The sequence below is a fragment of the Colias eurytheme genome, chromosome 13 (genome assembly GCF_061535395.1).
Source record: "Colias eurytheme isolate Ceu_HAF_F1 chromosome 13, ilColEury1 Martin Lab GWU primary, whole genome shotgun sequence".
NCBI classification, from domain to species: domain Eukaryota; kingdom Metazoa; phylum Arthropoda; class Insecta; order Lepidoptera; family Pieridae; genus Colias; species Colias eurytheme.
The window spans coordinates 7,938,287-7,956,735 of NC_142992.1; the positions used below are offsets into that span (position 1 = coordinate 7,938,287).

An 18,449-nucleotide genomic window follows, 5' to 3' on the forward strand; every position below is an offset into this window, starting at 1 on the left:
AATGTACGATAATTTCGAACCAAAAACGCTTAATGTACGATAATTTTACGCCCCTGGTACGATAATCAGCTCACTTCAGGTTGCTAACACTGGTTAACGTCACTTCGTTCAGATTTCGACAAGAAATTCCAATATGTTTGCATATCGATAAATATTGTTTACTATGAAATTCCAAAACATATGCTAAATTAATGAGAAACGTCAGTATTCATAATGTCTGAGGAAGAAACTCTAGATATTGAACAACAACTTGAAAAGCTTCTGACAGAAATACAACCAAATTTACAAGATGTTATCAAAAGGGTAAATAAAACATTTACAATTAACTAATTAAATATTGTATTATTTACATTTCCTCTAAAACTATTATTTCAGAGTTTCACGAACGTTGCAATACAACAAACGAAAAATGGTGAACAAGCCAAAACCGATACACTCGAAGATACTTCGTATTTTGCTAAGAATACACAGGTGTAAGTATTTTTAACAAAATTGGCATATAAGAATTTTTATTTAAAATTATACTAATAATATGATCAGTTGTAAGATTATGCCATAACCAATTCAATACATAATGTTTCTATATATTTACAGAACATTGTCCAGATTAGAACTAGTCAAGTCTCCAACATTCCACATGCAGTCAGTGTCTCTAGATCTCAAATCAATGTCGTTGTCACTAAGGTGTTCTTTGGGTGAAGTAAATGTGCGAGGCCTGTACAGTGCCTTTAATGAAAACCTCTACAACCTAATACCCGTTATGTCAGAAGGTCATGTTGTGTAAGTATTGTACATTCTAGTACACCTAAAATTGTTTTGATAAATTCAAAATATAGTCTGTAGGCTTTGAAAAGAGTTCCTTTAATTAGTCAGAACATTGTCAATAGAATTTAATTTAACAGAAGTCACTTTATTTGAATAGACAGTTTTTAAGTAAATTCCTACCCTGATTACTCTACATTGTTTTCTTTGATTGTTATACTTGTTCATTGACAAGCAATTTGTTTAAAATAATAAAAATTAACTTATAGGTCTGTACCCAATTGGATAATTTTAGCGAAACAGGTACATACTTTATGTTTTTACATTTCAATAAAATGGCACATCGCAATAAGAATCTCATCTGAAGATAATATATTTCTATGATGTAAAGCAGCGTTTCTCAACCTGGGGTGCGCGGACCCCTAGGGGTTCGCGAGCATATCCCAGGGGGTCCGCAGGGCGCAGAGACAAGAAAATTACGAAAGCCTATTCCAATGGCCGGTCTTTGTATATTTCAATTTTGAGATGGAATAATCTGTAACGTGATGGGTGGCTAAGCTATTTCATACCAAAACACTGCAAGAAATCAATCTATTTTTAAAATTAAAATAATAATATGGATTGACTTATAAGAATACATTTTTTTTGTGGGTCTGCGGATTATGGTAAGGTAGCGTTAGGGGTCCGCCTTTGGAAAAGGTTGGGAAAGGCTGATGTAAAGTATGTAATAATAATAACAAATTAATGTCAAATAAAAAATATCAGAAATGATCACGTCTAAGCACTTTAAATTATCATAAGTTTGAATCAATTTTACAGTAAGTACTTCATAAAATCTATTCTGTTAAGCAATAATGTATGATGCACAAAAGTCTGTTAAACATTTCACACATAATTATGAATAGATAATTATTATTAGAACATATTACTGTTTCAGAATATCATTGTCGAACATGATTGCAGATGTAAATGTGGGTTTGGTTCTGGAGGATGATGCTTTCTCATATATTAACCCTGGCATTGAATTTATCCATGATGAAGTGTTAGTAAAGGTAACTTAAAGATATATTTAAATATATTAAATTCATGGCACAATGTTAGTTAGTAGTTACCATATTCCTCCGAAACGGCTTGACTGATTCTCATGAAATTTGATCTGGGATTCGTCTTTAATTTAAGATTCATGAAAAACAAGGTGTTTGTAGAAAATCGGACATAATAAGTACACTATGCTAAAAATAGGAAGAGATTACCAAAGAAACATTTACTTGCACCAACATAAAAAATTGTTGTTATTAACTAGCTTAAATTGTGGTGAAATGAAGAGTCATATAAAATTCACTGTTGATAACCTTAATTGGAAAGACTCTTATCAAAATGTTATTTGTAATTATAAAATACTTTATTTTTCTGGAAATCATTAGGAAGTTATTTATTGAAAACTTGGTATTTTTTAGCTCTCATGGCCTTCACCGCAAAAAAGTGGTGGATATGAGTTCACTACAACAGAGCAATTGGCAAAACACATTGGTATGTATGACGATAACGCAATTTCTAAGAAATGTCTTATACTATGTTATTTTATTTAAAAAAATGTGGCCATTGCACCTTACTTTGTAGAAAGCTATCAATAATAAATTGTTCAATACGACACACATACATTACACACCTATTACATTAACACCTAGAATAACAATGAAGCTCAAAAATTGTCCAAAGCAAAATTCTGCCTAAGCATTGTTTTAGGCAGACTTTACCAAGGAGCGTTATAGACATTGCATTTTATAGCCACAAATGAGGTGTTCAAAATTCTACCTTAATATTAATACGTAAAGTCCTAATTTACAGATGATCTTCCACTAACAGCTGCAATATCTTTACCATTGTATGCTCTACTACGGCAAAAACTACAACATCATCTAGCGAAAGTTCTACACCAAGCCACAAGTATTTCTGATGTAGTCGGCTGCAATCCTAGCATGCTTGAAGCATTCAGGTAATTACTAATAGTGTTTTTTTTTTTTTTTTTTTACTTAATACTAATGCTCAGGCGAAGACATAATAAAAACAAAAAAGTTGAAAGTTGACAATAATGAAGCTTTCTACTGGTGAAAGAATGTATAAATGGTTATGTAGTCTTTAGTTATCCATAACAAGAATAATTTTTAACATAAATCTTGATTCTAGAGAAGATAGGGGAAAACGAAAATTTTTTTTTGCTAAAAAAAATCTAATTTAAGTAAACTGACTAGGAAGTAGGAAATAAAAGCCATGTTTTTTTTGAATGCACTTTAATATTTTCTACAAATGATTGATTATGTATCAAATCACAAATCACAAAAAATTGCCTCGAAATTAAAGCCATGAACAGTTCATAGCACTTTTTATAGTAGGTACAACTCGACCAAGCTAAGTTTGCACCTCGCGTCATTTACGTCACACTAACGCTTACGTACGGTCTGCAAAAAAGGATTCGCTATGACTTAAAAAAGTAAACAAATATTTGTTAGATTTTACTTTGCATTTATTGTTTTTAACATTGTATTATACATTAAAATATACACAAAAACGCATTCCAACGAGGTGCAAAATTAGCATGGTTGAGTTGTAGAAAAACAACCGAAGTCACATGTAGAAACTTGTACTCACTTCAAATGTAGTGTGTTTGCACTTGCATCAAGATTGAAAGTAAAATAAAGAATAGGCTATTGTTACTTTCTATTTATCATGTTCTAGTCCACTGATTTGACCCAGTTTCACTTCCGTTAAATGTGGTTAAATGTACCTTTTTATTGATGTAAATAAATTTATATTTTTAAATCTTGAAAACTGATATCTTTACGTAAAACTAGTAAATAGTAGGTACCAGAAATGCAATACTTCTAATTTAACGTTAATACATTACTGTTTTTTCTACATATTATTCATATTTTTCTTTTTTTTTTGAAAATGTAGGTATAAATAACACCATGACAGAAAGAACATTTCATGGCTTTAGATATTATTTGTTAACCCATTGACCACCGTAAGGCCCGATCGGGGCGCGACACAATAGATTTTCTATTGTGTCTGTGATTCCGAGGACTGATGGATTAATTGGAGTAAAATATAAATTTCACCTCCTAGGTATTTGATTTTGACAAAAATTAAAAAGTTCCCTTATAACCTCTTTTTTAGTGTTAAAGTTTTTTAAAGTGTAGTGACATTAGTAACAATAATTAACATGTGAAATGTTCTTAGTTCGATGGTGAGCGATTTGGCACAGAGCGGGAACCGAATAGTCGACATGATATTAATAAATATGAGGAGGACACTATTACAGACCTGTCAAGAAGTGCTGGAAATACCCTCGTTACATACTACGTTTATGCACAAGGTACATTTACATTTTACATTTCTAATAATCCAAATTAACTCTATTTTTAAATAGTTTAATTTGAATACGAAAACATAAGACAGACTTTCATATCAATAACAAAAAAAATACATCCATTGTTATAAATAATTTTTTTTGGATCTGTGTTGTTTCGAAAACGTATAACATTGGATTGGAATTCTTTAAAAAAAAATATTCTAAAATTGTTTATTTTTTTTATTTTCATACTTACCAATATGTATTGCTAATTATCTACAGATTGGTTCAATATCATTTATCGGCAAGTTAGAAACAGACACGGGCTGGGTGAAAAACTTGGCCACGATCAACCGAATAAATGACGTGAGTGTAACGAGACCTGATCCCATGAAAACCAGCTTCCATGTCACGCTCAGGATAAAGGACTTACAGGTAAGGTTTAAATAAAAAAAATCATAATTACATTATTAACAGCCGGTTTCTAAATTGGGGATTATAGTGGGAACATTTGACGTTTGTCAGTTTTATCTTCCTAGTGAGGTAACTTGGTTACAAAACATCGTTTAAAGTGCGTTCACTTTTCGGCACACTTCTCGAACTACCTGAAATGTTTTTATCGACATCATTTTGCTTTTGAATATGCTGTAAAATATTAAACTTAGAACAGATAATTATTTTTCTTTTGAAATATTACCGAAAAGCCGATACAAGAGAAGATATAGAGTTCAAGAAGTGTGCCTGATTTAGTAAAAGCACATTATCACACTGTTTGTATGCATTTCCTGAGAACATTTACTATGGTGGTGTTTATTTTTTTCTACACCATATGAAAGTAGAGATTTCAATGAATAAAAGGCACCCCAAGTTTTTGAAAAAAGCTGATATTTTGACGGGTGACTTTTCGATTGAAAATTAGGTTGTTTTTTTGGTATTAATTCAAAATAAGGCGAAAAAATAAATATTTTCAATCAAATAAATTACAGTGTATTTGGGACATAATAAAGTAAGTTTCCACCAAATTTCGTAGAAAAAAAAAAAATTTTGAAGTAGATAGAAATAAAAGACCAAAAACTTGGTTTTTTGAATTTTTCACCTAAATTTTTAGGTTATGTGAAAAAATTGTGAATACAAAAGTTGTAGAACTTTTAATTACCTACAACTTTGCCATTGAACTTTTTTCCATAGGACTTGTAGTTTTGTCGGAAATCGAGAGAAACCATTTTTTTCTCTTAAAAGCTCCCGCCTCCCGCTTCCCGAACTCGGATTGACCGTAATTTATTTTTCCTTGCATTTTTATCATATTCCCCTCCTTTTCTAATGGGTTTCATCCGACTGCGATTTTTTTTATCTTTTCATTATTTTCAAAGGCTTCTACCCCAGTCTATATGATTTTAATTGATAATAATTATATAGAAAGAAAATTTGACCAAATTTGACGCGTCAGTTGTCAACTCAAACGCCTAACCGTCGAATAGCGCGCTATCTGGCCGTTGAGCGGCAAATAGATTTATTCCTCAAATAACGTAGTTATTCGATAGATAAGTCCTATTCGTCTATTGGAAAAATTGAATATTTTGTAAACTGAAGAATAAACTCTATCTAGCTGTTTATCTGGGCATTGAAAAATCGGCCCTTAAATAACTGACATGACATATTTGACTGTTTACCTGACTGAGTACATACTTATAAAAGTTCATATAAAAATAGACGAACAATTTTTACGAGCAATATGCATGAATAATTCTTTGTTTGGAAAAAAATATACATTTTATATTACATATTTATAAGGTGTGCTTAGTTTTTGGCATTTTGATGCTGAGAACAGTTCATGGTGTGTATAATGTAGTGAAAATCAGTTTCAAACAGGTAGCCCTAATTAATAACTCGTTTTCCAGCTGGGCTACGACGAATACCGCATTAAAGCGATGGGCGTGTCGTGCGGCGGGCGGGTGGCGGCCGCGTTCAGCGACAACGCGCTGCGGCTCGCCTGCAGCGTGGGGCTCGCGCGCTGGGAGCCGTACGCGCAGCTCGACGAGCTGAGCGTGCAGCACTGCGGGTGAGTGTGTAGTGGGGCCGGAGCGTGTGCCGTGCGGGGGGTGGGGCCGCGTTCAGCGTCACGTGACATTAAAAAAAAAAATTGTTCCCTGCAACATCGTATTCTTAATCTTTCAACTTTATAAATTTACAAGCCGATCATGTTTAAATTTTAACCAAAATAAAAAAATAGAGCCTGTGTGCTGAGCACACGTGTCAGAATTGTAGCTTCTTTGGCAATATTCAAAGATATCAAAAATGTCGCCTTATGACATGACGCATCCTTCAAATTTTAAACTCAACGCGCCCTATAGAAGTTTCACTTCGAACTTTTTAATCTCTCTATATTTTAAATTTTATCTATAGCACAAATCCAAGCACGCGATTTTGACCAAAACATAATTTTATCCAAAAAAAGTCTAGATCTTGTTTATCATCCAAATATTTTCCAGCGGTATGGACGTGCACGTCACAGGACTGGGCCCGCTGAGCGGTGCGGCACCGCTGGTCGGCACGTGGTGTCGCGGTGCGGCAACCGCGCACGCTCTCCCCGTTGTCGCCGACCAACTGCGACGTCACTTGCACACCGCGCTCGCTGACCTGCCGCTATGGGAACTGCTGCATGGAAAACGACCATAGACAACATTATATAAATGAAATTGAATGAAGAAATTATAGATAAAAAAGATGTGGAAATAAATGAATTAAAAGTTTAATTTATAATCGTAATATGAAATAATTAGTAAGATTTTAATTAAACGTTGAAGCATTTAATTGGTAAATAGTTTGGAATGCTATTTTTGAATGTCTGTATATTTTGTATATCTTATAAAACTACTACTTCCAATATTATTTTACACAAATGTTTACAGTCCATTAGTTAAATTTATATAATTATTCTTATTTATATTATTTAAGGCGCGATTGTCATGGTAATGATGATTTAGTATAAATTATAAATCTCAGCATCAAAATTCGCTCCAAATGTTCACGATCGCTGTCGACTCAGATTATTTTACACGAAAAACTAATATGTACATACATATTTTCAAAATTTCGAATTATTTTCATCGGAATTCAAATACTTTTAAATTTGTTTGAATGTAATATTGATAGATAGGTTATATAAAATAATTTCTCTTCGTTGTCTTTATTTTTTCTTCTCTTCGATTCATCTTCTATTTTTCTAATTGTCCTTTTTTATAAACGTACACCTTTGTTGTTGCAATTTTTATTTGTTTTATGTTTTGTATTCACTTTTCTAGTTTTAAGACATCACAGCATTTTGTAAATTGTTATTTACATAATAGTTAATTGTTACCTTAAGATTTATAAGCAATAATATAGTATCGTTGAAATTTAAACACGATCGATAATTAAAATAATGTGGTCTGATGATATTTAGTGGTTGTGAGTGCCGTCAATTATTCGAGACTGTTGTATTTTTATTACACGAGTTGTTTAATAAATGTTTTTGTTAATACTTTGTTTTTTATTTTAAAAATTAAATTTCCCTTTCCGATTATAAGACTGAGTCTGTCAAGGGTCGATATTAGCGGAGTTAATTGTTGATGCTGTATCTATATTGAATTTTGAGTTTAAACTAATCGTAATCAAGCTATAAAGTATAAAGCATTAGGTACTGAAGATCCATACAGTATTTCTACGCTGATATATGCAAAAGTTTGTTTCTCTTTCGCAATAACAGCTGAAAGTCAGGAATCTGTACTGAGAAATATTATATACACGAAGCGAATTAAAGCTACGGGTTCCAACTAGTATCCGTTAAAACTTTTGATAGTGTATATAAAACCTATAAACACTATCATTATGTAGAACAGCAACTTCAAAATTTAACACTTTCACAAAGCTTTAATTTTTTTGTAAGTCACAGACTGTGAGACGGCATGGTAGATAGATGACAGAGGATGATAGGATCTTTAACGTTCACTGACAACTAAATATATCAAATCATCTATGGCTAATTTTGACGCAATCTTCAGCAATGCTAAAGAAATAATGTATTCATCCCTGTTCTAAATTACCAAATCTTTGATTCCTTAATAATCAAATCTATTGAGAGTTAAGCACAAAGGTTATCAAGGTATCTATCCGCCAACATCGAATATAAATAAATACAAATAATTTAACCAACCTGCTCAAAAATATATCTTCTTACACAGTATTCAATTGAAATTATATAACAAATATGGGTATTATACAGTCAGTGTTTTGTTCTATCATATTTTGTGTGGAAAGGTAATAACCCTGGTTTTATTAGTTTCATTACCTACTGAATTGTCTTAGCATTTATTTCTCGTAGCCTAGGTTAAATTATCAGTAGTATACACATACGTGCTAATTTATATTCATCATTTTTGCTACATTAGGTACTTGATTCCAAGAAATCAAACTAATGTATGATAAACATTATAAAATTCATTTTTAAGGGTTTTAACATGGACATGCTGTGCATTTTTGTTAATGCTGCTGATGTTTACCATTATTGTGCTAATGGTTTACGGGATATCAGTTGGTTATCACTACGCACAGAAAGAACTCGCTTCATTTGCTAGTAAGTATTCTACATTTGTTTTATGAAGGATTAACTTTCCGCCCGCGGCTTCGCCCGCGTTTTCAGAGAAAAACCCGCATATTTCCCGTTCCATTGGGATTTCCGGGATAAAACCTATCATATGTGTTAATCCAAGATACCCTCTATATGTGTGCTAAATTTCATTGTGATCGGTTCAGTAGTATTTGCGTGAAAGAGTAACAAACATACACACCTACACATGCACATACATCCATCCTCACAAACTTTCGCATTTATATTTGTTTTATGAAGGATTAGATACGAATAAAATAACTGATAATGATTTACATATTTAATAAAAACATCTTTTCTTAGATTTTATATTGTTATTTCTTCTTATAGTGTCCTCCAGAACGACGACGGAAGAAACAATAGCGCGTCGAGCGGGTGGAGACAGTCGTCCAATCGTGCGGCTAGTGGCTGTCAATCGAACAGAAGTTGAACATGCACCTCAACCTATTCTAGGTAAATCTAAAGATATAGGTACAAGTCACAATGACACACAAAGCTGAACTAAAATTTTATAATAAATTTACTTTTTCTTTGCAGAGGTACAACGTTCAGCACGAAAACAAGGTGGAGAAAAAGTTTATCTAGAAACTTCAGTAACTCCAGTTATTGTATTAGAAACTGAGAGGTATTTTTTTAGTTTCTAAGAATATTGAAATTGTAGACTTATTATAGACTTTAGGATAATATAATATGTTTCTATTTCAGGCCACCAAAAGAGCCAGAACTGTCCCCTCATGAAAGAGATCTTGCAAGACGACTTATTGGACGATATCGTCGATCGCGCAATAACGCAACACTTAGCATTCCCTTCTTTAGACCACTTAACAGCAGTGAGCCTACACCTCTGTCACCTATTGCTGCTTGATCTCTAAGTTTTGCGTTCAATGAATTGTGGTTTAAATTGTATGTTCTTATGGTTCTTAATATAATATCTACCTAATGGATGATGCCTTATTCTCTTTGAAGAGTGTTTAGGCACTTATCGTCTGTAAATTATTGGGATGACAATTGTTTTGCGAATATTTAGCTTTTAATTCAATTGCTTTGTATTTTACGATGAAATTCAAACAAATATAATATATTTAACGGATATGCTTAGTTTTATTTTCAAACGTAACGGTTCACAATTGAATACACACATGATTGACAAACACTATTCACATCACAGAAACAGTATGATTTGTACTTGTTAAATTAGTTTTCATATAAGTCGAAGAATTGCTACTAATTTCGTTTGATATAGGGGGAGGACTTGCTTCCCTTCTTGACATTCGATGCGCGAATCCACGTTTCACAGCCTTATCAACCGAACGCATAACGTGGTTACTGGGTTTTGGCGCCCCTGATCTCATAGCACCAGCCGCTTGTGCAGCTTTTTCTAGAAACAAAAACAGAATTTAAGCCAAACATGTTGAACAAAATTTTAATTAAAGTAATCCTCGTACATACCCATACTTTCCACCGAATTTTGTACAAAACAATAGTGAAATCCGATACCTATTCCCATCACCAATACCGTTATAATTGTAAGCATGAGGCAGCATGTGAGCATAGCACAGACCGTACATAACGATACTCTGCAATATTGTTGATAATTTTAGAGTAATCAATTAATGAATAGTTCTTTATTCGAAGTTTGTAAACTTTACCTCTCTAGTGCATCTAAGACGATGGATATAAAAGAACTCAAGGAGCAACACACGCAGCCCATTTTTAAAATATAGATTATGTGAATAAAAACAACAACTACATGTTCAGAATGTTACACAAAATTTTACTATATTGTGGTCCTATTGTCTACAGCAGCATAAAATTATTAATTTACAACATTCTTCAAAACAGTAACAGTGTCAAGCCAAAATATAGACATGATTTTGTCAATATCAAGTATTTTTTTTAGTGGTGTATACAAAGTTATTAGTAGATATTGCATAAAATCGTGCGTCTATTAGCGTTAGCTAATACATACTATGTATTAAGTATTCAGTGCCTCTATCATCATAGTTTCAACTTCATACCAACTAAACCAATAATTTTCAAGAGGACTCAGACCAATAAACATTAATACATTTTTTTTTTCTGGATTTAAGACGGCCCCCTGAATTATTTACATAGTCGCGAATCGCACATATACGTTAAAATATGAAAAAGAAACGACATAAAAATTTTGGCGGTTCAAATATTTAAAAAAAGCGAAAACTATGATGATATAATATTATGAAGTGAAACACATTATATAATATTTTATTGCTGAGAGCCATTTCAAATATGGGATAAGTACCTATATGAACCATATAATAGATATATTATCGGTTAGTGGATTAAATTTTTTTTTACTCCAGTTGCTCCAGTTACATAATTTACTACCGGACTAACCTAACATCAAACCATGCTTCAAAAAGCAAAGCTAAACAGATTACTCGACCATTCGTAATTCGTATAATAAATATTAGCAGTATATAATAAAAATAGCCCAATAACTTATTCCTTAATAGGAATAAGTTTCATCCAAATCCGTCTGTAGTTTTTACGTGAAGTAACAAACATCCATACATCCATCCATCCATCCATTACTTACAAACTTCCACGTTTATAATATTAGTATGATAATATAAATTTTCTATTAACATGAATTACGACTAATAAAATAATAATAATAATAAATAAAGCTTTTATTAATTCCTTTACTTATATCTAATTACAAATTTTGTTGTTAGTGTGGTTAGTGTTAACATTATTCTTATTTCTCTATAACAATTCTATTTTTTAAATATTAAATTAAGTGTTAGTTAATTAGTCTTTCTAATTGTAATAGTATGTAATTAAATATAATAAGGACCGCTTTTTGCGGTAAAAGCCTCCTCCAATTTCTTCCACTCATCCCTGTTCTTAGCTAATCTAGTCCAAAGGGCACCTGCATGATTTTTGATATCATCACTCCATCGTGTGATTGGTCTTCCCCTCTTACGCTTTTTATAAAAAGGTGTCCAATTTATTACCGAATGTGACCATCTGTCATCTCTCAATCTGCACAGGTGACCTGCCCATTTCCACTTCAATTTACATACATATCTTACTGCATCTTGAGCTTTCGTTCTTTTTCTTATATCACTATTTCGTATTCTATCCTTAAGTTTAATATTCAAAAAGCTTCGTTCCATGCCTCGTTGGCAGATGCTAATTCTGTTTAAATGCTTTTTTGCAAGGGGCCATGTTTGACATGCATACGTTAGGCAAGGTGTAAGACATATGTCCATGGCTTTAGCTTTTAGTGGAATTGGTATTTGTCCTTTGAAAATCTCTTTCATAGCCCAATATTTATTCCATGTTTGCTTGACTCTTCTTTCTATTTCTTTTTCGTTGCATAGCTTAAACGAGATAAGATGTCCGAGGTAAATGTAGTCTTCAACATATTCTATAGGAGTTTCATTTATTGTGACTTGTAACTGGTGGCTGTTTGTTATAATCTTAGTTTTTTCCTGATTTATATTTAAACCTGCTTTTTTGCTATATTTATTTAGCGATTCTATCATTGTTTGCAATTCTCTTACATTTTCTGACAGCAGAACTATATCGTCTGCAAATCTCAGGTGCGATAAATATCGTCCATTGATTTTGAGACCATATGACTCCCAATTTAGCTGGCTGAAGATATATTCCAGTACAGATATAAACAGTTTTGCTGAAAGTGGATCCCCTTGTTTAACACCACGGTTAATCTTGAATGTTGGTCCTTGTATATCTAATTTTACTCTAGCATAGCTGTTTTCATATATTGTTTTTATAATTGATATGTATGTGTCGTTGACACCTTGAGCTTTTAATGCTTTCCATATAGTACTATGTAAAATAGAGTCAAATGCTTTTGCATAGTCAATAAAGCATATATATAAGGGCTGGTTGAATTCTTTATATTTTTCTATTAACCCGTGACACGTTCTACGCACAATATTTGTGTCGTAACGCAAATTGTACTGTAGCGTCCTGCGCACAAACTCTGTGCCTAACGCGGCCCGTGACATTGAAGGTCATCAGTAGAGACTTACAAGTGAATGTTTCCAGTATAAAAAATATTTCTCTATGCCTTAAACATTTATAATTCGAATCGACACGACTCCGAGACAGGCAATAGAGACCAAAACCACAAAATAAAAAAAAAAAGTGAATCATTGATTGAGTTGCGTCATCGGCCATAGTTTGTGACATTTGTCTTGTTCAACGAATATTTGGATTGTGAATTATGCCGAGAGGAATAATTAGATGAGTGATAATTGAGACGTATATTACTGGAAATTGTACGTAGAATACGTTTATGATATTGGTTTTAGGGATATTTGAAGAATACTCAGTGAAAAAGTGTCTCAACTTTTCAGTGCGGAAGACGCAAAATGGCACTTTTTTTCTTGTTTGTGAATAATGGAGATTTGTTATTATTTATAGTGAAATACGTTGTGTTAAATGTGTGAAAACATAAGTGAATGTATTTGGCAATCGTGTAGTGATATGAAAACGTGAATATGATCATTTGATAACTCAGAATTATCATGTAAGTGTTAGTATGTAAGCAATTAAAATTAAAACAAAATTAAATCAATTTCTATAATTATATAGAAAAAATATATCGTCATGATTACATTTTTATGCTATAACTAGTTTCTTCTTCTTTCCAAAAATATATCATACATGGCATATAATTATAGAACAATAGGGTAAATAAAATTTTCAAACTCGGTAGTCATAAAAAAGCTAGATTTCGTGAACTCCCTTGACACTATCGGGATCGGTGCCGGCTGTGCGCCAGACGCGTGATAGGTTAACTGTTTTACTGTATGTATATGGTCAATTGTAGACATTCCTTTCATAAAGCCCGCTTGTTCAATGGGTTGTTTGTCATCTAAGATATATGTCAGTCTTCTTAGCAGAGTTGAGGTAAATACTTTATATATGCATGGAATTAAACTAATCGGTCTGTAGTTACTTATAAATTTAGGGTCTCCTTTTTTGTATAATAATATTATATCTGAGCATAGCCATTGTTTTGGAAATTCTATTCTCTGTAGAACGAGGTTGAATAAATTTGTCAGAGGTTTTACTATGTGTGGTTGGCTCGCTATGATCATCTCATTTGTTATACCATCGGGGCCGGGGCTTTTTCCTGATTTGAGCTTTTTAATAGAAAGTTCCACTTCACATTCTAGGAAGGGTGGGACATCATCAAACTTTTTGTTATATTGTTTTTTATTGGTCATAAAATTTTGCAACGTTTTACTTGGCTCTTGATTCGTACTACTGTATAAGTTTTTGTAAAACGATGTGGCAACATCCAGTAATTCCTTTCTGTGTGTGGTAACAGAGCCTGTGGGGGTGCTTAGATGTGTCATTAATTGTTTGGTTCTCTCTAGAACTTTGTTCGCTTTTTTTATTCCACCTGTTTGTTTTAAATGATTTTGAAATATTTTTAATCTATAATTTTTTAAATTTTCTTTGATTTTTTTATTAATAGTTCTGTATAGATGTGTTAGTTTGATTTTTCTTCTCGGGTTTTATTAGTTTTATTTCTTAATGTATGTTTCTGTTGTTTTAATTGAATGATATCCTCAGTAATTATTTGACATTTTCGTGTGGTTTTAGAGTTTACGTTTGGTTTTTTCAAACATTTCAGCATATTTTTTTCAATATCGTCATAGAGGCTCTGTACCGAATCATATTGTCCCAGACATAGATTAAATTTATTTTTTAATGCATCATAGTCAATATTTCTTGTTGTAAATTGTGAATAACGTGAACGCGATAATTTCCTTGATTTGGTACATAGTGTCATTCTTACCATGCGGTGGTCACTTGGGTGTATAACTCGGCTTAAGGGGATTACAAGAGCTAGCTGAAATTGAGTGACTCGCGCACACATTAACACAATCGACGACGGTTAGTGGTTAACAGGCCTCGGCCGGTAGTGTCGGTACACAGGCGGTTCACGCACACATGCGTACGTTTTTGGTTTGGGAATAAGAATTTGCGATTTACACGAAATCTATTGATTGGACTAAAAAAATAAAACGAAGTTTTTTTAGTATGTTGCTTGTAGAATTATTTGCCGTAAAAACAGAATGATTGCATGTAGTTTAGTATGGTTTTTAAGTATCAAAAGATTTTTTTAGAGGTACCTTTGTGATTTTTTTCTATCGAGTAAAATAAGTTGTATTGTGTTTTCAGCACGATATCTAACTAGTATATATCCTGAAGAATATCATATATTTGTCTGAGATTTTTTACTACAGTTAATCATATACTTTAAAGCATTATAAAACTCGAGTTTTGCCTCGTTTAGCTCTTCTAAGCCCCTTAACACACTCAAATCACTCACATTTCTATGTATATTAGTAATGATAAAGTCAATTTCATTTTTTACTTTATTATTGGGTGCCATCCATGTCCATTTTAAACTGTTTGGTTTTTTATAGATTGTATTTAATATCTTAAATTTATATTGAAAACAAAAATCCATTAGACGTTGGCCTCTACTATTCCTTTTGCCATAACCGTATTTGCCTCTAATCATTTCCTCGTTATCCTCCGTTTGACCTATTTTTGCGTTGAAGTCGCCCATAATTATAATTTTTTTGTTACATTGAGATATTGCATTTTCTAAGTCAGAATAAAATGTTTCTAGTTCATCTTCACTCGAGCTTTCCGTAGGAGCGTACACTTGTATAATACTGTATAAAGTACACAATATTTTTATTTGCAATATTGCTACTCTATCGGATATTCCAATAAAATTAATAGTTTCTAAGTATCTTTGTTTTTTAACTAGGAATCCTACTCCTTTCTCGCCTTTTATTTTTCCATAGTAATATAATATGTAGCGACCTCTATTTTCAATTTTAAATCCGTTTCTTCTTACTTCCGAAATACCGATTATATCCCATTTTATTGGTGACAATGCATACTCTAACTCTAAGAGCCTGACTTCACTTGCTAGAGAACGTACGTTAAACGTGGATATGTATATATTTTTTATTTTCATTTTCATGTTATTTGGAGGGTTGCAGTCTACTGCCCCCGCGGTGACTAACCGTTGTGGGGGAGGTGTATAATTATTATTAACATTTTGACATAAATATTTATTATTTGGGGGGGTGAATGATGTTTTTGTCAAATTGGGGGGCTTTATTAATTGTTATTCCGAATCTGATGAGATAGAAGTTGTTGGTTTGGGTAGTAGTGAGCTTTTATTTTGGTTTGTTATATAATTTTTTATAGAATATTGGTTACTCTGAGATGGATAGGATCGAATCTTGTTCTTCTTGGCGATTTGTTGCTTCTTATTGCTGTCATGTTCACCTGAATGGTACGGGGGAGTTACTTCCAGTTCTCTCTTCTTTGTATTTTTATTACTGTGTTTAAAGTTGCTTCTGTTTTGATTATCTCTGTTACTTTGTTCTTTCACAATTAATTTGTCGTAACGAATGTATGCTATTTTACCCTTTTCTCTCTCTTTATGAAGCTGTTCTTGTAATTCTTTTCTTATTTCTAATATTTTTGGTGGAAAATCCTCCTTTATGTAAATGTTTTTTTCTTTTAGATTATGTTTCATTTTCATTATGCATAGTTTTTTTCCAAAGGTGCTGAATGTGACAATTACTGGTCTAATTTTATTTTCAGTTCTTTTTCCTAATCTCTTAATGAATTGCAGCTCAGTCTTGTGACAATTTATGTTCATGTCCGACGTAATTAAGTTTAAAATAATTTTTTCTAAATCTTCATAGCTTTTTTCATGTTCTTGTATTCCAAAAAATATAAGGTTTCTAATTCTCATACATTTTTCTATTTCTAAAAATCTGTATTCATTTTCAGCATTTGTTTTCTTCAATTTTTCGATGTCTTCTTGAATAGTTTTAAATTTTGAGTCTATGTTTACGACTATTTTTTTTTAAATTGGAAGTTTGCCATACTTTCGACCGCTAAACGATTTGCCTTTCGAGCCTGCACATTCCAGCTGGTTACCCGCTGCTTTAATTGTGCTAACTGCTCGAGAAGGGTTAACTGTATCGACGAAACTGCTCTAACTGGAACTGCCGGATTCATTTTTAATTGTTAACAAACGATATCTATGCAATTCACTATATAATGTTCACTTTTCGTCGGGAGCATAGAGTAGTCGGGAGTCACCAATGTAGGGGCTTGTTATGTGCGGGTGTAATGAAAGATGAATAACTACGCAAAGGTTATATTTCGATAACTACATATATTTATTCGTATGTAATTAATATTAAACCTGAATTGAATTTTCTATTAACATGAATTACGACTATTTTTTTAAAAATTGGAAGTATTGCTTTCTCGTAGGATGTATCTTGATTCTGTATTAACTGTGTCACGAGATTTAATAATATGTAAAATGATTTTGAATTAATTCGTAGATAATTTCTTCACTTGCTAGTTCTAAAAGTCTTTTTCTTCATCATCACAGAATAGTAAGACAAAATATAGAAGTGCTACAATTTCATAATTAGTTTGAAAACCATTGTCGCCAAACCAACACATTTAAACCGATAGGTATTAGGTAAACAGTACACTACAAGAAAGCTATGCCTTTTTTGGACTGCTTAATATAAGTAAAAACTGACTTACTAGGTAATAAATTAAGCTTTTCAATATGTACCCTAATCCACGATTTTACCACAGATTTACGGTTTATTTTAGTATATAACATCCCTAGGTATGAGCCTTTTTTGTTTCTCTTTGCTCAGAAAATTCGAAAATTTTCAAATTCGAAAAAGTTCGGCTATTCAACAACAGAGGGCGTTAATTTTCGATAGATATAACTTTGAACCTCAACACATAGAAATAAGGTTGAAATTTGTGTCACTTTACATTAGACATTAACTTGACATTAACATACTGCTAGAGTGCGTTTCACGAAAGAGTTCCCCTGCCGTTATGTTGGCTTACCTGACTGTCAAAAACGAAAATATTTTTTTTAATCAAAAATTACAGACCCGACCCCGTAAGATCCCGTATCTTAAGGCTAGGAAGAAAGGAGAATATTTTCTCTGTCATTTTTGATTAAAAAAAAAATATTTTCGTTTTTGACAGTCAGGTAAGCCAACATAACGGCAGGGGAATTCTTTCGTGAAACGCACTCTATGCCCTTTGATGTATCAGCCTTGTTATCGATAATTCAAAATCGTTTCAAAACATGTTTTTAGAACTAGTGAATGCATCTAAAAAATATTTTAACGTCGAATGTTTAAAAATCTGTGGTTGTCGGTTGATATACATATAGTACTTACTTGATAAGCTCCACGTTCCATTAATAAAAAAATCCTTTAGCTATAATATTTTTCTTCAATAAATTATTCTAACCTCTTAACACATTTCGGTGTTATACGTAATTCCTAGAAGTTTAAAAAAAACTGCCTTTACAGAATGATTATTTCATGATAGAGGTGCTTACTTTCACACATTTTATTATTATACACAACATTTCAATTTCCGGTTTTTCAATGTATGAAGTGTGGCCATAGCATTATCTGAAGTTTCTTATTTCTAATTAATTATTTGGTTGTAAATTAGGGGCAAGAAGCTTATATCTAATACACTGGCGATTGCGCTATGAACGTTGGCTTGTCACGGGAAGGTGTGACCTTGAATAACGCCTGGTTGTTCTTTTGTCCCTTTCACACC

The 18,449-nt window shown here is 32.4% G+C and overlaps 4 protein-coding genes across 4 annotated transcripts; 2 read left to right on the top strand and 2 right to left on the bottom strand.

The window, feature by feature from the left end:
- The first annotated feature begins 98 nt into the window (after window positions 1-98).
- Window positions 99-7,634, top strand: LOC149903544 (uncharacterized). Its single transcript, XM_090108955.1, has 10 exons — window positions 99-303; window positions 376-473; window positions 595-780; window positions 1,700-1,814; window positions 2,220-2,292; window positions 2,611-2,758; window positions 4,003-4,138; window positions 4,397-4,549; window positions 6,013-6,173; window positions 6,604-7,634. Exons 1-10 carry the CDS (start codon window positions 214-216, stop codon window positions 6,788-6,790), a joined length of 1,347 nt encoding a protein of 448 aa, XP_089965081.1. The 5' UTR covers window positions 99-213; the 3' UTR covers window positions 6,791-7,634.
- Window positions 7,635-8,607: 973 nt separating this feature from the next.
- Window positions 8,608-9,684, top strand: LOC149903545 (uncharacterized). Its single transcript, XM_090108719.1, has 4 exons — window positions 8,608-8,726; window positions 9,090-9,212; window positions 9,297-9,384; window positions 9,465-9,684. The coding sequence occupies exons 1-4, from the start codon at window positions 8,636-8,638 to the stop codon at window positions 9,622-9,624; spliced, it is 462 nt and encodes a 153-aa protein (XP_089964845.1). The 5' UTR covers window positions 8,608-8,635; the 3' UTR covers window positions 9,625-9,684.
- On the bottom strand, window positions 9,592-17,337 carry LOC149903546 (uncharacterized). The gene is made up of 4 exons (XM_090108720.1): window positions 17,303-17,337; window positions 10,409-10,556; window positions 10,209-10,336; window positions 9,592-10,137 (listed from the first exon to the last, which is right to left on the bottom strand). The coding sequence occupies exons 2-4, from the start codon at window positions 10,468-10,470 to the stop codon at window positions 9,917-9,919; spliced, it is 411 nt and encodes a 136-aa protein (XP_089964846.1). The 5' UTR covers window positions 10,471-10,556; window positions 17,303-17,337; the 3' UTR covers window positions 9,592-9,916.
- On the bottom strand, window positions 15,851-17,822 carry LOC149903547 (uncharacterized). The gene is made up of 3 exons (XM_090108926.1): window positions 17,762-17,822; window positions 16,245-16,682; window positions 15,851-16,103 (listed from the first exon to the last, which is right to left on the bottom strand). The coding sequence occupies exons 1-3, from the start codon at window positions 17,820-17,822 to the stop codon at window positions 15,940-15,942; spliced, it is 663 nt and encodes a 220-aa protein (XP_089965052.1). The 3' UTR covers window positions 15,851-15,939.
- Window positions 17,823-18,449: the final 627 nt, after the last annotated feature.